Source organism: Orcinus orca, chromosome 1 (genome assembly GCF_937001465.1).
Source record: "Orcinus orca chromosome 1, mOrcOrc1.1, whole genome shotgun sequence".
Classification (NCBI taxonomy): domain Eukaryota; kingdom Metazoa; phylum Chordata; class Mammalia; order Artiodactyla; family Delphinidae; genus Orcinus; species Orcinus orca.
This window is the reverse complement of record NC_064559.1, coordinates 130,411,938-130,438,693: the sequence shown is the minus strand read 5'-3', so window position 1 is coordinate 130,438,693 and position 26,756 is coordinate 130,411,938. Positions and strand designations below refer to the sequence as shown.

General features: G+C 46.9%; 1 protein-coding gene across 4 annotated transcripts in view; it reads right to left on the bottom strand.

Annotated features, from left to right (window-relative positions):
- BCAR3 (BCAR3 adaptor protein, NSP family member) overlaps window positions 1–26,756 on the bottom strand; it is a 116,876-nt gene that overhangs the window by 48,265 nt on the left and 41,855 nt on the right. Inside the window, exon 1 of one of the 4 annotated variants that reach the window (XM_004263039.3) lies at window positions 3,822–4,392. The exons of 2 other annotated variants lie outside the window; for them this stretch is intronic. In XM_004263039.3, coding sequence (XP_004263087.1) covers window positions 3,822–3,905 — 84 coding nt within the window. In that variant the 5' untranslated portion in view covers window positions 3,906–4,392. Of the gene's footprint in view, window positions 1–3,821; window positions 4,393–26,756 lie in introns of those variants that run through there. One more of the 4 variants, XM_049714301.1, reaches the window with a different exon arrangement.

The window sequence follows — 26,756 nt, the reverse complement described above, 5'->3', positions numbered from 1 at the left end:
CGAAAGACATTTCCCCTGTGGCTTTTTCCACCTTGCGCAGCTTGTACTGGTGATGCATCAGCCCCGTGACAAAGGCAACCTAAGCCACTGTCAACACCAGGGTGTAACACCAGTAACCAACCTGTCACAACAGCAGACAGACCAAGGGATGGGCCACAGGGAAAATGAGCAGGACTTTCACTCTATTACATGACACTCCAACACAGAAAGGTAGTTTCCAATGAAATCAAGTTCTGAGGGCCCAACCCTCCACGGATGGGCAGATGAGACACCTCAGGCTATAATGTGCATCAGAGAGACTCCAAATACTTTTCCAGAGGCAAGGGAAATGATTTAAAGCAAAACAAAACACAACGATAGCAACCGCAACCGCACGATATAAGCTCTTCCCACTATAGGGCACTTTGTGGCTGCAAAGACAGTCACACCTCTGTACGAGAATGTATATGCTTAACATCCACTGCCTTCTAACGACGACTTCTCGTTGACAAGACCAGTGCCGCTGGACTTAGTGACTGGTTAGCCAAGACTTACTGATTCATTTATCCACCAACTCCCTACTCCAACCTCCTTGTTGGTGCTCTTTCAGAAAGGTGGCTATTCTGCACTTGCAAGGTAACTCCAGTCTCTTTGGTTCCCCTGAAGCTTCCTGACACAATCACACCCACCTTCATCAGCAGTAGCCACTGGTAAGGCAGCAAGTTTCAGCTCCGGTTCCCCTGCCCACACGCAAGGAGAATCAGGGACTCGAGGGGCCAGAGAAGTGGGCGTTTGTCCCCACGGCCAGTTCCAGAAATGGGATCTATTGTGCTTCTCCTAAATTCCTTCTGCAGTTCTCTAGGAACTGGAAGGTGGCCCTGCCGCTGCTGCAGGAAGGCGACCTAGTCTATGAAAACCAGTGCTGCGTCCTCCCTGAAGTCTTCCCTGAAAGCTGAGGTTCGCACTATGCTTTCCCAACTGAACTGTTAACTGAAGTATGAGTAGGGACAGAATCATCTTGTCAGTGTTCACTGGTCTTACTATGGTATCGGAGGAAGGACACTTGGCTTGAGGCCACAAAATCTGATTTCTACTCCTGGTTCCCCACTAAATGATTCTGGAGCAGGGAGCTTCTCTAAGCCTCGGCTTCTCCTCTGTGGAGAAGGAGTAAACTACTGTCCTGCCTGATTTCAGCTTGTCTTGAGACCCCAGGGAGACAACTTGTGAAGGAACCTCAGACATTGGAAAGCCTTTTGCAAATGTAACGAAATGACACTATGGACTAAGGGTCTTGTGGGAAGTTCTTCAAAGGCAGGAACCTGCCTCAGTCATTAAATCACCACCACCCCCCCAACAAAGTTCTTACACACGGAAAGGCTACGACATTTGCCATTCAGGGATTTTCAAACATCCCCACTAACGTCGTGGATCTGGAATATCTTCATGACAGACTCTTTTCCATTGGCTGTAAGCAAAATGTCCTTTCCTTTTCTTACTTGAGATCCAGAGGTCTTTTGTGAAATGAGTGCCTTGTGTGAACCCTTCTGGGATGTTAAAATCGTGACCCTTGACATGGCCTCAACTCGTGAGGACCAGCAATGACTGCATATCCTTGACCTCCTCTCCATTCTTGGCCTCCCAATTAATTCTTTTCCAGGGCCTCTGTATTCAAGTCCACACAAGGCCCTTAAACACATACTAAATTCTGCAGAATCTCTGCAAATGAGATCTTATTCCCTGAAAGCGCCTGTGTGATTGGTCCCCTATGTAATGAAGGAGCTTTTATATTTTTAGTTTTCTTCCCATACAACAAACACTATTAATAACATTGTACTTTCTCCAGAGATGATATGGATTAGACCAAATGGAAAGTTACCATGGCTACCACAGTGTTATTTTTGGTATGAGAAATTCCTGCCAAGGGAAGTAGCATCATGGTCAAGAATTGGAGCTCTATTTCCGCTTTGCTATCAGGCAATCAATCCCAATTTAATTTTGAAACTCTAATTGCAACAGAAACTAATTATGGGCCGCAAGACCTGAAACCCCTAATTAAAGTGGGAGTCAATAAAGTGATGCAGCGTTACCACTGGGGCAACACTGGCAGGATGAGGGATTTGAGCACAGGTACGTTTTCTTTCCCAGGTAACTAAGCAAAACAAGACAGGGAAACATAGTCCAAGAGTCAGAGGGAAAGCCTGAGCTGGGTTGGAAGGCTTCAGGTTCTGGTGAGTGAGCAGGTCAGGTCCTCTCTCTGTGCTATGAAGATGCAACATACTAGGGTGGGATAGGAAGCCCAGGTGGGAAGGAGGGTGTTTCCACCCTCAGTCAACCACCAAGAGTGGCCGTGGTGGGGAGGCCGAAGGATGGTTAGTTCAGACCAACCCCATGTGTTACTGTGGCCTTTCTGTGCAGGCCTTGGAGAAAATAACTGCAGAGGCGCAGTGGTCTCAAAACAGAATCTCATCGCTCAGACCCAGATATTTATGGGCTGTTTCCTCAGATACCAAATGGTGAGTTGCACTCTTCTGAATTAGCAGAAGTTGGCTTATGCGAGGACTTCTATTAGAGTGTACATCTACTGCCAGTCCCTGCAGGGCATGATTCCCTTCGGGACCTCCCCGTCTATCTCCGACAGCTTTAAAATACTGTTAATGGCATGACTTCATCTGCCCCACTCTAGAACGATCCATATTTAGGCCAGAAACCACATGCTCCTCACGTCACCCCACTGGGCTCCAGGTTAGAAAGGGGCTCTTAAATCAGGGAGGAAACACTCTTAACCTACGATTACTCACTCTCCTCCAAATTCCTTGACAAAGAGACAAAAATGAACTTGGCGGAGTGGTTAGAACGCTATTCTGAACGCTCCAAAAGGGCAGGAAAATTAGCAGAAGCCTCTCCTCTTCATATTCACTGTCTACTTTGCTACAAAGGGCTCTTTCTCCCTGTAACAGGGTCTCCTATGAAATTTTCCTGTTGTAGCTTTTTCAATGGCACCAAATAAGTCAGTCCCTTAGGAGAGGGAGCTCTGCTGTCAGGGTGGGAAGAATTCCTTGAGAGCTTTCTGATTCCTATTTCCCATGAATAAATGAGGTCCTTAGTCATGCTGGGGCCGACAGGATTTTTCCAAGGCAGACAAGCCCCCAGATCAGTGACAGCGTATACTAAATGGAATTCTTAGTTGTTGTCACAGGTGGGCCACAGAGCAGAGGCTTCGTCTTGATTTAGTCAAATGAGGTTCTTTGAATGTTTTCATCAAAATAAACAGTGTATTGACATATTACCTTTGGTATTGATGTCTTGTAACAAAGGTTAAGAATGGGAGCATTCTTTAAATTAGAAAAGAAAAAAGACAGTTCTGAATACGGAAACGTTTTGGAACGTGACTGCAATTTGAAAGGAGATATTTGGTGGGTTTTGTACTTATATACATTACTGACATAATGGAACAGCAGGGTAAGTGGAGAGAGGGGCTCAGCCTTCATTACAAACAAGGGGGGAGAGAGAGAGAGAGAGAGAGAGGGAGGGAGGGAGGGAGGGAGAGAAAAAGAGAGGGAGAGAGAGAAAAGAAAAATAGTATTGAGCTACCTTGGTATAAAATTTCAGCCCAAGGAAACTGAAAGTCTCTTGAAAAACAGAGCTTCATCCTAAAGCACAGACAAGGAGCTCCCTTCTCTGTGTCCCGATTCTGCTTCCAGAGGAGACACACCACTAGGGGCTTATGAAGATCCATACGCCGAAGTCAGCACGTCTGTTTTTACAGCCAGCGGGCTGCAAACTTTTCCAGTGCTTTCAAGGCCCCCCCAGAGAATTTTAGATGTACCTTATCTCACGCCTACCTTTACTCCAAGGAAAGACTTGCGGTGATAGAAGCAGCACAGAGCAGCCGAGAGGGCGTGGAAAGCATTGCATTCCTTAGGCATCTTTCAGTCTTCAGTCCCTGGACCACACACTTTCTTTAGGGTTAAAGGAGAGGGGGCTTGAGGCGTGAGAGCTCCAGTCCCGCTGCAGCAGCTGTGCCGCTCCAGCCCGCGGGCCGCAGGGGAGTGAGAGGCTCCTTCTCCCCGGCCGGGCTGGGACTTTCCCTCTCCGCTGAAGCCAATACGATCCACTCGCTCAATTCTGGCAGGCGGGTGTCCAGCCTGCCATGCACACAGTGCCAGAAATCCTCATGTGACCAGACTCACTTTCTGTTGAAATTCTAACCTCTTTTAGAAGAGGCTCTGGGCTTTAGCTGTCCCCTCAATTTAGAGACCCAGCAGAAATCATCATCCCCCCAGGCAACCTTTCCTCCCCAGGGCTGAAGTCACCAGGCAATCTGCTCCTAGAGGCTCTGTCTGTTTGCTTGTCGCCCCAGCACCTAGGAGTTCAAGAAGCACACATCACACCACCTTGTGATGAGACAGAGGCTCCTTTGAGAAAAGGACCCAAAGGCGAACTGGGTGTGACTTTCCCCTAGGAGCAATCCTAGAAGTCCCGAGAAACCTGGGCAGGATCCCCATCCCACTCTCTCAGCCACCCCCAGAACTGTTTATTTTTAATTAGGATGCTCCTGGCAGCCAGTTTGCAGCTGATGACGTTGGCATAGCCATCACTATTGGCAAAGCACTGTTGCCCTTAGGTGTTTAATTAGCAAGTCTGTCAGCTAACACCCTGAGCGGCGGCCATCCCCACCTGGCTGTGCAGCCTGTTGGGAGGATGGGGGACAGGCTACGTACCCTCTTTTGACCCAACTGTTTGTCCCACTCTCCTCCTTCACTTTAGACGCTTCACTGTAATTGCCCATCCCGCCTAACCCAGATCCAGCGCGCGAACCTCACGTCCAACGCCACCAAGCGCCACCAAGCGCCACCAAGCAATCCTCCAGCGCTAAGAGGCCTTTGCCCCTACCAAGAGCTCCCGACACCTTAGGGAAAAGGAATTGCTTTTCTTCTTTCATTCCAGTCAGGATGGATTCTCAACAATTCTGGTTTTTTTTTTTTAATTTTTAATCAAACCCAGGTTTCTGCCTGCAGCGCTTCCTCTCCTACCGTTCCAAATATTAACTTTCTGCGGCTTCGGCCACTCAAAAATGGAATGTGTCCTGAAGCTTTCTAAAACTTCACACAGGCAGAAACTTGTAATGAGGAAAAACAGAACCTATTCAGTCCAGAAAGGAACAACACCAGATGAGGCATGAGGGAGGTATGAGAAATATCCAACAGGATTAGTGTCAAATCCTCAGGAGGCCTCGGCCTTTGGACTAGGTCAAGTCAGCCTGTAAAAATAGAGAACTGTTTGTTCAATGCCTAGTGTGTGGCTTCTGTGCTTAAATGAAGGCTCTGGAGAGCGGTAGGTCTCACACTCACCTCAAGGGGCAGAGGCTCAGCCTAATAAACACCTCTAACGTGCGGATGGAGCTACAAAGGGCCTGTCATCACAGGAACAACCAGGGAGGCTGACTTCCTTTCTGCTTCCTCAACTGGCTCCCCACCCCCCATGATTCTGGGGCCCAGATGTGCAGCCCTGGGTCCTGGGAAGTCTACCTGAGACCTTGGAAGCAAGCACCACGGGTGGTAGAATTCACGGGGTTTTTGAGCTGGAGGGGCCCTTGGAGATGGTCCAGTTGGTGGGTCAATACTGTCCCCCAAGGTCCATGAACTGGACCCATGAGGAAGCATTTTCTCTGTTTGCCCTCATTTCCATTAGATGGGGTTCAAAGAGTAAGTCCACGTGAGCAGCCAGGGCCCACGGCCCCAGGAGTTTTATGGGGATGACTCATCAATCAGGCCAATAGCCACCAGGTAAGGGGCCCAGTTTGCACCTGCTGTTCCCCTTTGACAGGAAGTGACAAGCTCTGTCAGAATAAGAAACTCCCAGGACTTCCCTGGTGGCGCAGTGGTTAAGAATCCGCCTGCCAATGCAGGGGACACGGGTTCGAGCCCTGGTCCAGGAAGATCCCACATGCTATGGAGCCGCTAAGCCCCTGCGCCACAACTACTGAGCCTGTGCTCTAGAGCCTGAGCTACAACTACTGAGCCCGCGTGCCACAACTACTGAAGCCCACGTGCCTAGAGCCTGTGCTCTGCGACAAGAGAAGCCACCGCAATGAGAAGCCCGCGCATGACAACAGGGTAGCCCCCAACCGCCGCAACTGGAGAGAAAAGCCCCTGCGCAGCAGCGAAGACCCAACGCAGCCAATAAATAAGTAAATAAGAAGAAACTCCCCAAGAGGCTAGCATCCCCAGCTCAGAAAAAGGGAGGGAAGCAGCTCCTTAAATCCTGCACAGAAATTCAGTGAGATTAGTCAGCCAAAGCCTCTGAATTCTGATACCCTACCCACAGAAAGACTGAATGAAGTGCATTCTTGAAAGAAAATATACTTAAAATAACTCAGACATGTAAATTACATAGTCAAGTGCTCCAGGGCCAGGTAAAAGCAAAGCAAAAGACAGGTCACTGCAGAATCACAGCTCTTGTCACCTGAGGCTTTCCCTGTTGACTCTAAAAAATGTCTCCATAACGCACGAAGAATTGGTTCTGTCAGGATTAAACAGTGAGCTAATCTTATTAGGTAACTGTTTCCTAAGCACTTTTTATTTTTTTGTTCCACACAAAGAATAATTTCTAAAGCAGCACTCAAAGGTTTTAATCAATTTTCCCCTGAAATGGCCAAGGAGAGAGACTAAAATAACATGTTGTTATTGCCACTAAAGATGATAGTTGCATGAATTCGTAAAGTGCCCTTCACTGACTTATGTTTTTTGATGTCTCCCATCCACACCGATCAACTCCCCCCCATTCTCCCCACAATGATGATTCTATTCTAGTTACAAAGAAACAGAGGACCAGAATGGCATGTCATGCAGCAGAGGACAGACAAAGGACCAGGAACTCCAGCCTATGCTTTTGCCAGAACCTGGTATCTGATCACCAAATATGAGCTTTTTTAATGTCATATAATTAAACCGGTTACTGACACAGCCCCATGAAAAAGAGTTGTGACCTGGGGTAGGTGGCCATCGTCTGATGATTTGGTACATGTGATCTAGGACCAGTCAAAGTTTGTATTCAGGGCTTTCTAAACACCATGCTCTTCTGGGGACAGGGGTCAGCATCTCTAATGCAACCCCAGGGACTGATGGAGGCGGGGTGGCCCGGAGCAAGCAGCACAGAGCTCTGGGAAAGCGCCGTGCTCTCCAGCGCCCCCTCTGGCCTCCTGGGAGGCTCACTCCTCTGAACCAAGAAATACACCTGTGAGAAAAGCCAAGGCTGCGCAGCCAGGTGAACCCTTGAAGAAAATCCTCGTGACCTCCCGTCAAATGTTGCCCACCCTGTCTGGGAATAGGGTTAAAGCAGACCAGAGGAAGGCCCCTGCACAAGCATTGCCATCAATGCCATTTTTGCCTTGGACAGCCTTAATATTAACCTGCCCTATTTAGTAACCATGGAAACAGGGGGTGCCTGCCAGTCATATTCCAAAGACAAGTGCTTCTTGTCAGCAGCAGCCCTTGGGCTGGGAGGGGCTGGGAGGCGCACCGAGTCCCTTTCCCGAAGTGCCACCGTCCGCACTAGAAGCTCAGCCTCCCCCTGAGGTAGACCCTCTCTCCAACACGGCATGGGGTGGGGACGAGGTCTCTGAGGAGGAAGATGTGCCTACCAGGTACCTGCTTTTCCCTGTTTCAGGGAAACCGAGAAAATAAAGCTGCCCACACCTCCACTCCCCTTCCCAGGGCCAGCCCGGAATCAAGGCATCAAGCCTTAAACAACACCAAGGTGCTCTCGGTCACTGTCAAGCAGCCCTGCAGACAGCGACACTGCCCGAGGTGGGCGGCAGGCTTTGATCGGAGGGCACTGATCCAAGGCCACGAGGCCCAGCTGGTCTCTGCCCACAGGGGACACACTTGGAACATGAGTCAAGAGATCAGCACAAGTCTACATGGTCAAAACAGCTCCACCTTTGGGGCAACTGCTGGGACTCCTCACCTCCCTAGAAAGATCCATCCTTCCTGGCTTTTTGCCTCCACTAAACCCCAGTGATCTGGCTCTCAGTGAACAAAGACAGCTTTAAGGAGCTAGGGAGTAAGACATTCCTCCTGGCGCCCTAGAAGCAGGAAGATTAACCCAGACGGGCCCAATCCTAAGGATCCGTGGCCGCCTTCCGCAGGCCCTGCTCCCTGAAGAGTGTCCCGCCTGGGGGGCCCTGGGCCGCAAAGGGGCACGTTGATCAGCAGCCCTGCTTCCCTGCGTGATTCTGATCACAGTGACCAGGAGGTGAGGTGTTAGGGGAGGAGGTCAGGCATCCGAGCACCTGCCCTCCCATAAAAGCCACAGGGCTCGAGGAGAAGGGCCGGGAAACCGCTGAGGGAGGAGGACACCGTCAGGAAACAGGTCACCTCCTCCTCACGCGAGACTCAGCAGCTCCACAAGCCGCCAAAGACAATTCAACACATTTTCCTATAGGCAAACGCAATTGATTTCCTGCTCCAAAAGGGAATGCAAACTGGACAAGGCGAGAGGAGGGCAGGAAGTGCCGGCTGAGCTCTTAGGGCCGGGTTGTGTGTCGCTGGCGAACACAGAGGGTGCATTTACGAGCCTTTGCTGTACGCCCCTCCACTCGCTCTGACGGTTCCCCCAGATTTCTCAAGGGGATGAAAGAGTATGGCTGTTAAGTGGTCTCTCTCCGGAAGCGGTATTGATCTGCTTAGCACATAAAGAGAGACCAAGGACAGTATTCACAAACAGATTGCTCCCTACCGAGCCTTCCATCCCCTCCACAAATTTGTTTCTCTAACCGGCTATTAAAATTGTATAACTGATAACATGAAGCAAAATCAGGTGAGCATCCAGCCCTGACTGCTTTCTCGCGCTGCCGCGTACAGTCCCGTCCCACACATCCCTCCACCACCACCGCCACCTATTGCCTGATATCACCCCAGAAATCCTATATTATGCAAGCTCAATTTTCTATTTTTAGCATTACGGCCAAATTAAAAGAACATGCACAGGGCGTCATTCCAGCCTCTCAAACAGCAGACTCAGACTTTCTGGCGGCCTCAGCCTTCTTTGAGAGTCTGTGAAAACCACGGACCCTCCTCTCAGAACAAAAGGCACATATTGCAAAGTTTTACATATAATTTCAGGGGATTCCTTGTCTCCTGAAGCCCAGCCTTACACCCGTGGGAGTCTAACTCATCCAAGATGATCCGCCACCCACCTCCCAAGCTTCCTTCCATTCTACACCCGCTGTGCAGGCGACACACCCAGAGCACTCATTTGTTCTCCTGTCATTGTAGCGCCTAGGCTTTCTTTGCTGTACGCTTTTCTCTTTCCCCTTCCAGCAACTAATAGTGACAGCAAAAGCCCCTCAGAGGCCCCTCCCATGCAGAGCACCGCAGAGATGGCCTGAGGGGCATCCACGAAGCCAGAATGTGCAAAGGCTCACCAACCAGATCCAGCGCGGGCTCCCATCTCGGCTGCCACGGGCTCGCCCCTCTCACAAGCACTTCTGCAAAATGACATCTGCCAAAACGGAGCTGTGAGACACATATCTGCACGTTTCAAGTGCTGCTGGGAGGTGGCAGGGTAGAGGGAGAGCCAGGGTGGGTTCAAGTCTTCATTGTGCCACTAGCAAGCTGGGTGACCTTGGGAAATTTCTTAACCTCTCTGGGCCCCAGTTTCCTCCTCTAACTTACTGGGTTTTTGTGAGGATCAACAGAGATAACACATAAAGAGCCTGGCAACACAGAATCTAGGCACTCAGCAAACGTGAGCCTCCCTTCCCCTCCAAAGGAAGGGACCACAAAACCTGTTTCTCCGGTCCATTCCTCCTACAGGGCACATGCCCAGCTGCACCCTAAATCTCACCCAAAGGGCAGGCTATGAGACCCACGTCCTGCAAGGATAGTGTGGACAGCACCACCCTGAGCCACTGACCGACCCCAACTGGTACTGAGGTGACTCCTGAGCCTTGAAAGCCAGGGAACAATGAGGAGGAGTTTAAGAGGTTCCTTTAGCCTTAAAATATTTTTTAGCCTTCAGATTTTAAGACTGTGTATTAAAATCGGTTTGAATCACACTTGCTCAGATACCTAAGATGATTTTCTACTGCAGACTCTCTGTCATTTGGGGAGTTAACAGGCAGCATGTGCGTCCAGAGCATCTGCCCACTCGGCCCTCACCCAAGGGGACTCCTGGGTCCACCTGCAACTACCAAGCTCTCCATGTCCCACCACTGTCCCAGCTAGTCTGACTAGGGATCCCGTGGCCCCTCCTTTCCCACTGTCCCCACATCAAGTGACCGCAGAGCTGGGCTTCAGCCTATGTCCCACCTGGGTGCCCTGCCTGGCTCTCCAGGCTCTTGCCCTGGGACTGGATCTTCCACGTATGTCTAGAGTCCCCAGAAGGGCCACCTCTCATGTGCCTGACTCCTTCATACTTCACCAGTCCATATTACTGGGTACTCTGATGCCAACCATTTATACAATTAGAACTGTGCCTGGGATAGCCCTTGGACGTGCCTGCCTCGCCCAGCTACCTTCTCTGTGTCATCTCTGATTCTGCTTTCTGCCTGCACCTCCTGCTCTCCAGCCCCTAATGGCAGGGATCGCAAGAGTTACAGTGCACTCTTCCAAGGCCACCACACACCCACCTCCCACCCAGAAAGGGTACCAAAGTTCTGAGTGGATGAAGCAGACTGTGAGGGATGCCTGAGAAGGCAGGAACCCTCGGACAGAGGGCAGGGTAGGCACCAGGTAAGAGGTGGAGCCAGGACTACCTCGACTCATTCCAGCCTTGAAAGCTGTGGCCAAGTGAAAGAGAAAATGATCTTAATGAATCCCTTCTTCTCTGTTTTCAAGCAAATTCCAGCCACCTGAATACAATACTTCAGGGGGAAAATATCATTTTTTCATGGTCATAAACTGATAATGGGTGTCATTTGAGGGACATACCAGATAATTATGCATCCTGCCCAAAGAGCTATGAGAACCAGTCAGTCTAGGCCAGGAATTCTTAACCTCTGGTGGGATGGGGCTTCCATGAACCACTGGAAATTGTATATCAACTGCTGTATGAGTACTGTTCATTGAGGTGAGGGGTCCGTGGCTTTTACCCAAGAGTCATGTGACATAACAATCCCCACTGATCCAGAAAGACTTTCAGTAGCTCCTAAAGATGTAGCTACTGAGGGTCTTAACTTGATCTTTTTTCTAGTGGAGAGGGAAGGGCAGAGGATACCTGGTCATCACAGACATGGGCAAAGACAGATAGCCCCCCTTCCCTTAGTCACCTTGGACACAGTCAGGTCTTGGCAGGGCTGGGGCTGGTAAGAGGAGGAGATAGAGAGCTTTGAGGCAAGCAGTGCCACGTCCCTTCCTGCTGCTGGAGTAGCTTTAAACACCTGCGAGAGGAGAACCCTCTCCCCCACCTGGCGGAAGAGCCTGTCTGCATGCAATGCTTAGTAAACGCTTAGTGAGACCCTCAGCATCCCCTCCCCAACCACAGACTCCAGGGATGTGGTCCCTCCCATTAGACTGCAGCAGTCACAGACATCGTTCCAGCTCTCAGCCGGGCTCCTCAAAGGAGCCTTCACCACCCCACGTGCAAGGTCCCCAAGAGCCAGCATTTATACAGAGGACTTTTACCAGAGTGTCTATTTAATACTCGTGCTAGGAGACACGTATTATTATCTCTATTTCACATATGAGATCAAAACAGTTCTTAGAGTTAATAATTAAAACGACTATGAATCAGAGTGGCTGGCTCTATCGCATGTGATCATGGAAGCATGGATACCACCTGGTGGCCTAGAGTACCTTATCTTGTGCAAATTCAGCAGGCAGAATTATAGCTGCTGCAAAAACCCTCTCCCTCCGACCGAGTGACAGATATTTTTGGCAACATAGACAGCTGGTCTCTGAAATATCCCTGGTCAGAAGTTCTCAACATTACTGATGGGAAAGGGCAGGACATGTACAGATGGATACTGAGGCCAGAGTCTGAGAAAAGCCAGGAGGCAGCAAAGCCCCATCACACAGCTGATAAATGGAGGGCTAAGGGACAGACCGTCTTTGTCGTATATGAAGATGTCAGCTGGGCCCATTTCTCTACAGGAAAAGGCCGAATCAGAGGGTGAGCTGCACAGGAAGGACTGTACTGATTACCAGCTCCTTTCTTCACTTCCTAAGGCCATCAACTGCTAAGCCCAATGCCACCTCAGAAGTGACATCCAGGCAGTCAGCATTCATGCGGGTAATAGGTTCCTTCTGTCAGTGGCTCAAAGGACAGTACAATCCCTGGCCTTACATATACACCCAGAGGAGTCGGAAGGCAGGGGAAGGAAGGGAGAGTTACCAGGGAGCCAGCAAGAACTCATCTGGATCGTTCTTGAGGATCAACACACCTGCCTCAGGGTTAGGCCACTTGTGACAACAGATGCAGGAATTTTTCCAAAGTCAAACTAGAAATCAAGGGGAATTCACAGCCCCTCTGCACCACCTCCTCACCTCCCACCTATAATTTCTCTGTAACAGTAGGGGAATCTGGGGATCTGCCTCCCAATTAAACTGGGAGGCAATGGATATCCAGCATATAAATAAACCAGGAGGGAGATAAGCTAGAGAAAGGTGAGTATATGACTTGAAAAGATCAAAACAAAAATATCTCTGTAAAACCTAGCATGCATATGCCAACATGCGCCAGCATTTTATATATGTACCCTGAGTAGACAGAGACAATTAGAAACATAGCCTAATAGATTCTCATCCTAAAAATTCAGGGAGAAAAATGATGTAAATAGCAGATAGTGGTTATTACATTTAAAACCTTTACCCCAGGGCATGTGTATTCATGCTTGTAATGGTTGTGAAATCCAATCAGAATACTGAACACCTAATGGTCCAGGAGTGGCCATGTGACCTAAGTTAGACCAATCAGAGTCCTTCCTTGGGATTTTTCAAACCAGAGCAGAGGTAGAGGTCCCCTTTTCCCTTTGGACCATAAGCTTTAAGATTATAAGCTTAGAATAGCCAACAGCCATGTGCCCCCAACTACATGGAGAAGTTGATCTGAGAGAATGCAGTCAACATGCTGAGAGAAGCAGATGCAAGGGCTGAGAGTCCAGACGTATTTTCCTTCCTCAGAACAGTCATCGACCCAGGCCACTCCACCCCTGCCCTTCCCAGTGATAAATTTCCTAGCTCACATCATCAGTTTGAGAGTTTACAGGTTCACCTTATCATTGTGAGATTAGGTAAACGCTTGAGAGTGAAATATAACACACTGTGTTGGGCTCTGCTAGAGTTCACCTGTATAAGACACAATCCCTAAATCTGGAAAGGCTAAAAAGGAGCCAACATAAACTGATGCTACATGAAAACACGTATGATACATGCCCATTAACAACAGGGTGATACACTCATGTTGCAGGGATGGGTGGATATTAATAGTGTTTCATAGCCTACTCCAAGGACACTCCCTTATAGAACTGGGTTGTCTTGAGTTCTCAAGGATAAAGCAGACATGAATTTGCCTGTAGGAAAAGGGAGAGGGATTCACAGAGTTAGAACGTTCTGTGCCACTGAGTATAGGTGGAAGTTTTGCTCCCACAACCAGCATCCCGCCTAGGCTACAGGAAACTGCTAATAAATGGCTCTCTCAATCCTGCTTATACAGGCAACAGCAGCATCTTATGTTCCTGGAGAACATTTCCAAAGGCTATTCTGTTTTGTAGAAAGCCAGAGGACCTGATTCAGAGGCAAAGGCTCAGACATTCCCTTACAAAGGAGACCTTTACCAGGTATGATGGATTACCTGGGAGGGCAACTCTCATGACTCCTAGATCAAAAGAAAGGAAATTTGCATCACTTCCAAATTATATTTACATCTTCCCAAATTTGTTCCCTATGTAGTCCTTAGGTGGGCATGGCCTGGAAGGAGCCACGGATCCCTGGTTCTCAGCCTGTGTGGCCCTATGGGGCATCCTTCACCCATTGCTCTTGTTCTATTCGTCCCAGTGAGGAGCCTCAGCCCCAAACCTGTCTTCCAGCATCCAGCTACTGAAGCACTAATTAAAATGATGTGTCCTTGTCTGGTGGCCTCAGGACCCAGGCCTCAGTCATCATCTTCACTCCAGTGCCCAGTACAATGCCAGAACATTTGAAGATAGCACAGGGATTCTCAATCTCGATCCACAAACACCTTAGAAGATGCACAGTAAGCGTGTGTGCATATTTGTAGAGACAGGTTTCTTATTCATCATATTTGGAAAAAGATAGGGGACCACCCCCTAGACAGTTAAGAACCACAGAAGCATGAGACGTGAATTGCCACATGGGGGTTGCTGTCCTCACTGGTGAACCCACCTTGCCGTCCCTGTGGCTGGATTAGGCCTGGTTCCCACTTCATCACTTAGAAGCACTTTACTCTTTTAAACTGTGACCTACCCGGGTTCCCAAATGGGAAGAGGCTACCAAGACACAGTAATTCCCAACTTCCACCACCTGCTCTGAGTGAGCAACCGTAGAATGCTCTGCAAACTGGGAGAGAAGAGGATACGGCACTGTTCTGCTTAGGCTCCTGCCAGTAAAGACCATGGGAAGACAGAGAGGAGGAGACTGGACCACGATGGACACAACTGGACCACACAGCTCCTTTCAAAAAGCACCCACCTGGGCCTCTGAAAAATAAGGATCCAGTTGGAGACTGGTGGCCACAGGAAACAGTCCATCAGCTTTATCATTTCTTCTGTACAAAAAGCTCTTTTGAGAGTGTGAATGGGGGCTTTATGTAGTAAGTTCTCATCCACGAGCTAATAAATATGCGAAATAGCCTCTCAGACCAGGTTCTTACAGCCTGGACACTGAGGTCATTCAAGGAACAATTAGATGCCATCTGGAGAGAGCTGGAACTCGAAGGGCCAAGTGGCATGCTCTGGTTCCCAGGGTCTGACACATCCTTATCTTCACTGACAGAAAGGATGAATGGAGTCAGCTAGCTAATCCATGCTGGGAGCAGAGAATGGGCAAATACACAGCAATTAACAAAAGCTTAAGGATCAGGGGAATGTTGAGATCAGCCTGCCCCAAGCAAATATACCCCTCGACTGCATTCACACATCCAAGCTGAGCATCTCTGCCATAAACCAGGCATTGACCTCACCAAGCTCTGGGCTTTCATGGTTTTAACATAAAGCAATTAGAGCAGAACAGCAACTGCTGTGGCCCAGCTCTTTACAGTGTATAATGAGCAAGGACTTGATCGTGTGAAATAGATTTAGTACGTACTGAGGCTTTACAATCCACTCAGTTGTAAAGAACAGGCAGACAATTGTGAACCCTTATTTCTGGGAGAGACCCTCAAGTTTTTCTTATTTTTAAATGAAAATTGATGTCTCTTCTCTATTAATAATCAGTATTTTAAATGTAAATGCTATTGTTGAGCACGCTGGGTTTTTTCTTAGCTCGAGAAAAAATATGTATTTAGATAAACAGTGATTATTTGTATTCGTGTTTCTGCAGCTTTATAACAGCTCTTCAGTAGCAGGAGACCCTCTAGGACGGCAGTGCTCAGTGTGGTCTGCGGGCCCACGGGAGCCTTTCAGGGAGTCTGTGAGGTTAACAGTATTTTTGTAATAATACTGAGAGCTTTTTTTGCCTTTTTCACTGGGTTGACATTTATGCTGATAGAGCAAAAGCAATGATGGGTAAAACTACTGGGGCTGTAGCAGCAAGCATGGGGGAGGCACCAAACTGGATAAGTAGTCACTGCATTTCTTGACCACCATGCTTTTTAAATTTATTCTTTAAATATTAGAAATTAAAAATATGTATTTCTTTAAAAAATAGCCAGTTCCACTTAAGAAGTCCTTGATGAAGCAGTAAGAATTACAATAGTCTCCCCTTATCTGCAGGCAGTATGTTTCAAGACCCCCAGTGGATGCCTGGAACCACCCATAGTACCAAACCATATATATACTATGCTTTTTCCTATACATACATACCTATGATGAAGTTTAATTTCTAAATTAGGTACAGGAAGAGGATATCTGAATTGCCAACATCACTACTCTTGTGCTTTGGGGCCATTATTAAGTAAAATAAGGGTTACTTGAACAAGCACTGCAATACCTTGAGAGTCAATCTGATAAAAGATGGCTACCAAGTGACTAACGGATGGGATACATTGGACAAAGGGATGATTCATGGGTTAGGCAGGAAGGAGATTTCATCAGGCTACTCAGAATGGCACACGATTTAAAACTTACAAATTGTCCGAAAAAGAAAAAAACACTTATTAGAAAAGATACATGCACCCCAATGTTCATAGTCGCGTGACTTACAATTGCCAAGATAGAAACAACCTAAGTGTTCATCAACGGATGGATGGATAAAGAAGATGCACACACACACACACACACACACTGGATACTACTCAGCCATAAAAAAGAATGACATCTTGCCACTTGCAGCAACATGGATGGACCTTGAGGGCATTATGCTAAGTGAAGTAAGTCAGACAGAGAAAGACAAACACTGTATGATATATGTGGAATCTAAAAAATACAACGAACTAGTGAATGTGACAGTAAAGTAGACTCACAGATATGGAGAACAAATGAGTGGTTACCAGTGGGGAGAGGGAAGAGGGGAGGGGCAATATAGGGGTAGGAGATTAAGAGGTACAAACCATTAGATATAAAATGAGCTATAAGGATATATTGTACAACACAGGGAATATAGCCAATATTTTATAATAATTATTTATGGAGTATAACTTTTAAAAATTGTGAATCACTATATTGGACACCTATAAGTTATATAATATTGTACATCAACTATACTTGAGTAAAAAAATATTGTACCACCACATAAAATAAACCTTATGAATTGTTCGTATCTGGAATTTTCAGACCATGGTTGACTATGGGTGACTGAAGCTACGGACCAGGGGGACTACTGTATTCACTTTATTACATCCTGGCCCTTGTGTCCATGTCTCGAAATTTCTGTGTGGTGAGACAGGAAGCAGACATACAGCACTTCTCCTGCACACCCAGCACAGTGGTTGTCTCGAGGGAAAGCAATTGTGCCATTAAGTTGTAGGCTGCACTAGCTGCTTTTTCATGGAATGCCATTTTTACTTCAAAGAATGTCTGACAAACAATGGTTATGCAGACACGAGTATTTATTTGGCAGACATTTTCTACAAAATGAACAAAGTGAGCCTGTCACTTCAAGGAAAACAACTGACAGTGTTTGCTGCCAATGCTAAAACTTGAGCTTTCAACTGAAAATGAGAATTTTGAGAAACGTGTATTTACCACCATGAGTGGTAAATACTTTAATGATTTTTTTCATGAATGACGATAATAATGAATGTGAGTTTTGGGTATTGTATAGTGAAATATGTTAACATTTGGAAGATCTGCATATCTCAGCAAAGCAGTATTTTTCAAATGACCGATGCACGATGGTACAAAATCGTGCATGGGTAAGATCCATTCACATGGCCAGATTGACCAATGGATTTTAAGGGAATAGAGTAAAAAAAAAAAGTTCATTGATATGATTTCAGATTCCACACTGCAATTAACATTTACGGAACTGCAACTTTTCAAGTTTTAGTATAATAATAAGGAAGAATATCTCTAATGATCTGAAAAGGCTATTAAAATACCATTCCTAGGGGATGAGGAGTGAGCAAAATGGGTGAAGGGGATCAAAAGGTACAAATTTCCAGTTATAAAGTGAATAAGTGCTGGGGATGTAATACACAGCATGGTGACTATAGTTAATAATACTATATTGTGGGCTTCCCTGGTGGCGCAGTGGTTGAGGGTCCGCCTGCCGATGCAGGGGACGCAGGTTCGTGACCCGGTCCGGGAAGATCCCACATGCCGCGGAGCGGCTGGGCCCCTGAGCCTAAGCGTTCGGAGCCTGTGCTCCGCAACGGGAGAGGCTACAGCAGTGAGAGGCCCGCATACCGCAAATAAATAAATAAATAAATAAATAAATAATACTATAGTGCATATTTGAAAGTAGCTAGCAAAGTGGATCTCAAAAGTTCTCATCAGAAAAAAATTTTTTATAACTATGTATGGGGACGGATGCTAACTGGTCTTATTGTGATCATTTTGCAATATATACAAATATCAAATCATTACATCGTATACCTGAAACTAATATAATGTTATGTCAATCATACCTCAATAAAAAAAAGACTATTCCTCCCTTTTTGAATTACATTATCTGTGCAAGACCAGATTTTCTTTAGACTTCAACCAAAATGATGTAACACAACAGATTGAAGGCTAAAGCAGACATGAGAATCAAGCTTGTTCTATTAGACTAGACACTAAAGAGATTTGCAAAAATGTAAACCAATGCCATTCTTCTCACTAAATTTTGTTTTGGAAAATGATTATTTTTTATAAAACATGCTATTTATAGTCACATAGTGGGTTTAATATTGTTATTTTAAATGAATTAAATAAACATTAAAAATTCCTACATTTTAATTTCTCATACAATAAACCAATAGCTAAAACCCACATAACAAAAGCTCTTTGGGGTCCTCAATAATTTGTAACAATTGAAAAGGGGTCTTGAGACCAAAGAGTTTAAAAACTTAGGCTCTCATATATCTAACCTACCTGTTTTACATAATTTTGATTAAGCCATAAGTTTTCAGCATCAAATCTGTGGAGTAGACTAAGGTATATAAATAGAGGAGCATCTATTTTTATAAGTAACTATCATAAAAGCACTAATGATTATCAGAGGAAATTTGGAAACAGAGAGAAATGTGAAAAATAAAACAAAACTCCTTAATTGCCAGGAAGTTAATTTTGACTTATTACCCAACACTCAATCATTCTACTCATACGTGTTTATCTTACAGAAATTCTCGCACAAATGCACAGCAAGCCTTCTCAGTGAGGCAATGTATCCTTCCAGTACTGAGCTTCACGCTTCTTTTCTCCCACCCATATCCAGCCCCTCTGGAAATCCTGAGGCTCTGCCTTCATATTATATGTCAAGAATCCCCCTTCTTCACCACCCCTTCTGCCATCACTGATCCAAATCATCACCATCTCTCACCTGGATGGTCACCACGGCCTCCCATCTGATCTCCCTGCTCCTACCCTTGTCCCTCACAGTCTGCCAGCAACATACAGGCCAAAGTGATCCTGAGAAGGCTCCCCATCTCACTCTGTAAAAGTTAACATCTTTACTGGGACATCCAGGCCCTGTGCAACCTGCCTCATCCCCCTTCCTCATTCTCTCACATCAGCTTTCACCACTCTCCCTCAAGGCCACACCCTCTGGCCCCACTGGCCTCACAGCTGTTCCTGAGTGGAAGAGGTGAGCTCTGGCTTTCAAGGCCTTGCCCTTGCTACATCCTCCCCCCATCAGACACCACTTTTTTTTTTTTCCTTTTTTTTGGCCACGAGACTTGCGGGATCTTAGCTCCCCAACCAGGGACTGAACCCGGGCCCTTGGCAGTGAGAGTGTACAGTCCTAACCATTGGTCCACCAGGGAATTCCCCAGACACCACTCTTGACTTGCCCCTCCACTAGAAAGTCGCCCTCTGGGTGAGGCCTTCCCTGGCCACCCTACTTAAATTCAACGTCCCCTTAACTCCAACATTTAGTAGTTCTTTCCCCTGATGAATTTTTTTCAGCTCAGCACTATGTCTACCGAACATGGTGTACTCGGTTGTCTTCTCTGTCTTCTCACCATTCCACCCCATAATATAAGATCCATAGAGGCAGGGACATTGTTTTCTTCACTGCTCTATCCTCAGGCCCTCGAACAGTGACCAGCAGATGGCAGATACTCAATAAACATTTGTTAAACGACTATGCCATATATAACAAATATGACTATATTTGTTAAATAACTGCAAAACTGTTTTTAACAAGAATCCAAATGTCAGTAGGAAATTGGTTAAATATAATTGTATTTCACACAATGGAATACTGGATAACCATTCAAAAGAAGGAGGTAGGGCTTCCCTGGTGGCGCAGTGGTTGAGAGTCCGCCTGCCGATGCAGGGGACACGGGCTCATGCCCCGGTCTGGGAAGATTCCACATGCCGCGGAACAGCTGGGCCTGTGAGCTGTGGCCGCTGAGCCTGCGCATCCAGAGCCTGTGCTCTGCAACGGGAGAGGCCACAACAGTGAGAGGCCCACACACCACAAAAAAAAAAAAAAAAAAAAGAAGGAGGTAGACCCACATGTTTAACAGGGAATGATGTCCAATGAAAACAGGAAGTTGCAAAGCAATATGCAGTTATACACAATTTTTGGCAATCAATCAAATTGTTCCCCAGCTCAGCATTCTTGCTCTCTTTAACAGTTTGACCATCTCAGAATTTTCTAGGAACACTTGAAGTTTCCTCACCCTTCCCATTCAATAAATATGAGAGTCCCTACTCTTCCCAGAAGACTCTGCCTGCTGTTCTCTCCTGCCACAGTCAGCCTGGGCACACACTTTCCCGCATGCTGGGGTGATATCTGTCTTCTGCCTCACCTAATACCAGCTTCCTTCCTGTCAAGTCACCATTTTTTTCAGCTGTCAAGTCACAATTCAAATATAATTTTTTCCAAGAAAACTTCTTGGTAATGACATGTGAAACTTCAGATCGATGCCAACTCCCCCTCAAAATGTACATACAGTATTGCAGCATCTTAGAGCTGTTAGTCCAAGAACGTTAGACAATTAATTCTAATAATAAAATGCCTTGACAATTTTAATGTCTTATATGGAGCTAATGAAAATGACTTGCCTTCTTACATAATTTAAACACAGACCTTAGTTCTGAGGTTGTAAATATAATGCTATGGCACACTCTTACGTTTAATATTAAAAGCTCCCAGAACACACAGAAACTGTCTCACAGCCAAACGCTGTGCTGTTGTGTCATTCAGTTACCACTAGAGGGCAGAGCTTAACAGCAAACGATTCCAATGCTGAAGAGCCTGGCCTCTCATTTGTGGGTTGATGAGTTACTGGGACCTCACAGCTGATAACAAGATCCCTGAGCTGAGGATTGAGAGAGCAGAGCCATAGAGGTTGCCAGAACCACTTTTTAAAAGTGTATATCTCTGGGCTTCCCTGGTGGCGCAGTGGTTGAGAGTCCGCCTACCGATGCAGGGGACACGGGTTCGTGCCCCGGTCCGGGAAGATCCCACATGCCGCAGAGCGGCTGGGCCCGTGAGCCATGGCCGCTGAGCCTGCGCGTCCGGAGCCTGTGCTCCGCAACGGGAGAGGCCACAACAGTGAGAGGCCCGCGTACCGCAAAAAAAAAAAAAAAAAGTGTATACCTTTGCCTACATGTGTGAGTATTTAAGATGACAAGAGTGATTCTGCAGTTTTTATACTATACCAGGTTGGCAAGAGAAGATAGAGTGAGGTTAGGGGTGGGAACCTCCTTGCTGTCATGAAATAAAATCACTGAAGAATTTCTGGAAAATGTTTAGAGATCTGTGTGTGACTTACTTCAGGAAACTTAAAGATCTTTGGGACAAGCTCATTCCCTCGCCCCTGAATTTCAATGCCCTTCCCATCTGGCTGTATATGGTCATCAGTCAGTTACTAAATATTTATTAAGAGGACAAGAAAGGGTCCTTGCCCTCAGAACTCACATTCTAATGAGGAGTAGTTATTGTTGTATTTAACTAAACAAATAGAATTTGGCACAAGTGCTGTGAGGATAATACTCAGAGTGATGAGGCTGCGGAGGCTGCTTTTAGCAGGGGGGTCAGGGAAGGTCCCTCTGAGGCAGTGACATCTGAGTGGGGATGCACCAGCCACCTGAGAACTAGGGTGACAGCTACAAAACCAGCATTTCCAGAGTGCCATCTACCTAGCAGGCACTGTGCTAACAACTTTGTGTGCATGAACTCATTTAAGCCCTACATTCTCCCATTTACTGTTAAGGAAATTGAGCTCCAGAGAATTTCAGAAACTTGCCCAAAGTCACACAACCAAGAAATGGCTAAGATGGGGCTGTGCCTCTGTATTAGTCTCCTAGGGCTGCTGTAACAAATTACCACAAACTGGATGGCTTTAAAATAGAAACATATTCTCTCACAGTTCGGGAGGCTACGAGTCCAAAATCAAGGTGTCGCAGGGCCACACTCTCTCCGAAGGCTCTAAGGTGGGACCATTCCTTGCCCCTTCCTAGCTTGTGGTGGTGAACACTGGCAATCCTCAGTGTTCCTAGGCCTGTGCACACATCAACGCCAATCGCTGTCATCACAGGTCATGCTCCCTGTGTGCCCAAATTCCTCTCTTCTTATAAGACACCAGTCATTGGATTAGGCCTACCCTCACCCAGCATGACCTCGTCTTAATTTGATCACATGTGCAAAGACCTTATTTCCAAATACGGTCACATTCACAGGTACTGGGGGTTATAGGACGTCAACACATCTTTTGGGGAACACAGCTCAACCCACGACAGAATTCAAGCACCCTCTTCAAACCACTCAGCTGTTCTACCTCAAAAGAACCTTCCAGGCTTGAGGGAAAGGCAAAGACCCAGCGGCAGCAGGAAAAACCAGCATGGAAAAGTTTGTGAGCAAGGTGGATGGCAGGAGATGAGCTTAGAGGTGAACAGGCCACCAGAGGATGGCTGCGAAGTCCAGTTACAAAGCTGAGTCTGGTCAGAGGCCATAGCTTCAATCCCTGCTTACATGTTAGCTCTCCAGTCTCTCCACCAACTCTCCTACTATTGGGGATCTCAGAGGAGTCCTCTTCCTTCAGCCAAGGATGAAAGCTGCAGCACAGAACATGAATGTGAACCTGCCGTTATTCCACTCACAGGCCACACCGGGCTCCCTCAAGCACCTCCAGAGGGCAGCTCCAGGGTCTGACCTTGATTCAAACCATCAAGTTCAGAAGCCTAGGGGGAATTCACTTCTGACTTGGGACACTGAGAAAACACATCTCAGGCTGTACTGGCAGAGCAATATCTGGCCTGAGGAGTTATCCAGACAAGCCCCAGGCAAGAGCAGTCAGGACTCAAGCTATTTCTGCACACCTGTTCACCCAGAAGAGCTGAAGATGCTAATGCGACAGGAGAGATGCTGCCGCTCAGAGCAGACGGGTCTGCCTGATGGGAGGCTGAGGTGTGTCCGGATCACGCAGTGTTGCAACAGCATTGTCTCTGTGATTGTGCAAGATCACACAACTTGCACAAGGACTCACTGCTGTGTCCTCGGGCAAGGTCAAGGTGATGTCGATGACCCACGGCTGCATCGTGGAAGAGGTAGCATGGAAAGATGGGATTTTTTGTGGAAAGCCTACTACGTATTGTTCAGAGGAAAAACAAGGACAGTGTACGTGCATTCACTCTAGAGCAGGGGCCTACAAAACTTTTCTGTAAAGGGACAGAGAGTAATTAGTTCAGGCTCTGTTCTGTCACAACTACTCAACTCCATCATTATAGTCAGAAAGTGGCAATACATCAGTGAATGGATGTGGCTGTGTTTCAATAAAACTTTACGCACATTGAAATTTGAATTTTACAACTTTCACATTCTTCTTTTGATTTTTTAAAAACCCACTTAAAAACATAATATCCGTTTTCAGCTTGTGGGCCTACAATAGACAGCAGGCCACATTTGGTCGCAGGCTGTAGTTTGCCAACTGCCCACCCCACACCCCTCCCCCAGGCTAATGATATCCCCAGCTGCTCATGAATTAACTTAATGTCATCATGGTAACAAGGTCTCCAACTGGAAATCTCCTTTCCTCCCCTAAAATCCTTACTGGCTTTTGGCAAGATGCCAGGCATTGTGTGAACTCTGGAATTGCCCGTGGCTTCCTCTCTGTCACCACCTCCATTTAAGTCCTGCCGGGAACTGTCAACACACCTTATAAAACAGCTCTTAATTCTGTCTCTAAAAGGCCTCCGGCACCTGCCCTGACTTTCCATTCCCACTGCCACTATCTTAGGTTAGGCTCTTGACGACACTTTCCTCCTACCCAGCCTGACTCGACTGAACAATTACTAACACATAGAATCTGCCCCAAACTATCTGTCGAATGAACAAAGGCAGTAAAGTAGCCACAAGCTCAGCACTTTCTCCATCTGATCGGCAGTCCGATGTGGCCCATCTCAAAACCAAAAATTTCCCCTAGTGAGGCGGCAGCGCTTAAGGGCTAAACTATGATAAGCATTTAGCTTGCTTTTTTGAAAGTCAGGCTCAGCTGAGGTATAATCTGCCAGGAGTAAAAGTCACCCTTTTCTGTACAGTTCTGTGCGCTTTGAAACGACCCCAATCAAGGAATTCCAATCATTGCCCCGAAGTTCCCTCATTCCCTTTTGCAGCTGACCTCTCTCTCTACTCCTTTCAACCACTGATTTGTTGTCTGTACTGTACGGTTTTATCTGCATCCAACAGTCCAGTTCCTTTTTATGGCCGAAGAGGATGCTGTTGTGTGGGTCTGCAGTTTATCTGCTCACCAGTCCAAGGACGCTTGAGCTGTTTCCAGTTTTTGTCAATGACAAATAATGTCACCATCGGCATTCACATACAGATTTCAAAATGGACGTACGTTTTCATGATGAGGTTTTACTCTGTATAAATGGCCATATTTTCACAGACCTCCATTGAATGAAGGCCTGTCCTGCATCCCTATTCTTCTGCCTTCTCACCCTGCCTCAGCAATCTTTTACAAATGCAGTAACATTAAGTCTCCCAAGAATATCTGCAGAGAACTTTTTGGGGTGGGGTGGGAGGAGCTGGATGGGAGCTGTCTTCGTTGCTCCCAGGATGAGCCCCAAAGCTGCTCCCCACTCATGGCGGGCGGTGTTTGGCCTTCTCATCCACAGGGGTCGGTGCTGGCTCTCTGGGTGTGCAAGCTCAGGCAAAAACCTGCAGAGCCAGCCATCGGGCCATTATCTGCTTCATGTAACTCGTTAAAATCTCATGGAATGCAAAGCGCACCATTGTTTTGGTAAGTCCCTTTCATGGCTTTGTGAGCTGGCTAATTCAGAGCAGACTGGCCTGTTTTCCCCGCTGGAAGAAAAAGACTCTCCTCAAAGACGGCTATTTAACCGTGACCATGGCTGCAGCCATCTTGAGCACAAAGGTGGGGGGGGGTGGCGCTACAGCCCCCGCCGCCCCCGCCCCCAGCGAGGCTCCCACAGCCCGGGCACTTATTCTTGGCGCTGGAATTCGCATAATGACTCCTCTTTTAATCTGCTGGGTGACCTCATGTAGCCCCGGCGACTGCAGGAAACGGCCTTGCTGAGATCTGAGCCTTGGGCAGTCTGTCAAGTCTGTAAGACCCTCTTAGAAAGCATTTTCGGAGTGTTAACCCCATAAGGACCGATCTCCGGGTAGCTCTGGGCTCCTGAGCTGCCGGTGTGCACCCCAGAGGAAGGAGAAGTCCAAGGGCGCTGGTCGCCCCTCGAGATACCGCTCCAGTCCCATCCCTTCTCCTAACCCACAAAGCAAGCTCAGAAACCGCAAATCATCTTAGCAAAGCTCGCCAAGTGGTTCCAGCAAGAGTCGACCAGGGCTGACGACAAAAGAAAGGATATTCGTTCACTAGGGAGCTCATGGGAACAAAAGGCTGCATTCAGTCCTGACATTTGCTCACTGCAGAGCCTGGAGAGCAGGCTCTGTCCGAGGGCACCGTGCTGTTCACGGCCTGGCCTTGCCTACACCTTGCTTAATTTGAAAAAACAGGCTTCCCAATGTCTTCTCGACTTTGCTATTGCTATATTTATTTTTCAATTTGTCTTTCTTAAGGACAGTTTATTTTAAAATGAAAAAATCTATAATAAACATTTCTTCTAAAAGAAAAATCACAAAACCGTAATAAACATTTCTTCTTAAAAAAAAAAACAAAACCACCCAGCTCTGCTGTAGCTAATCACCTCCTCCTCTAAAAAATATACTTTTAAACCACTCTCAGAAAAGAGACTCTATTACTATAACTGTAAGGCTGTGTGTGAAGAAGCTAGAAAGCATTTGAATCTTCAGTCTAAAAGGAAGATAGGTATTAAGAGGAAGAAGAAAGGAAATACTATAAATTTATAGTTTAGTGAGTATGGGGTGGGGGAGGGCAACTCCCAAAGGTTAAAGAAGTAGCCCCAGGAAAAAAAAGAAAAGAATGATAAAGAGTGAAAATGAAAGTAGGTTTCATAGGTTCAAGAGGCATTGCTAAAGTGAAAGCACAGGGATCATAATAGCAAATGTAGGAGGGTTGCGGGTAAATCTCCAACCTTTTGAGGTAATACGATGGGTGGGCACTTATTATCTGCCACATCCTTGGTCTCAATGTCTGAGACACAACATAAAATGCCACCCTTGTTCCAATCGATGTGGCAATTTTATGATCAAGAGTGATAGATTTATTAAGAACCCCTTACCACTTGCAAAAACCGTTCTGCTCCAGCTTGTCACAGGCAGAGGGGATCCTAGAAGTCTTAATCTAGAAGAGACGTTGGCCCATCCCCTGGTTTTCTAGTTGTGGGGAAGATGGAACCGATCTCGAATGGTCTTGGCCTGCGGTGGCTTGAAGCAGGATTTTGGTTCCCCGGCCAGAGACTGAAGTCAGGTGGCGGCAGGGGGAGTGCTGAATCCTAGCCACTAGACCATCAGGGACAGTGGCCAGTGACAAGGCCCTGGCCCATCAGCTTTGTAGAAATGAATTCCCACAAAGAGACAGAAAGTAGTGAAATAAGTGTTCATTAGGAGGAAAAAGGATACATGTGAATAGACTCATACAGGCAGACTCAGAGGAAGAGTCATGCCCTCATGGTAGTTTGA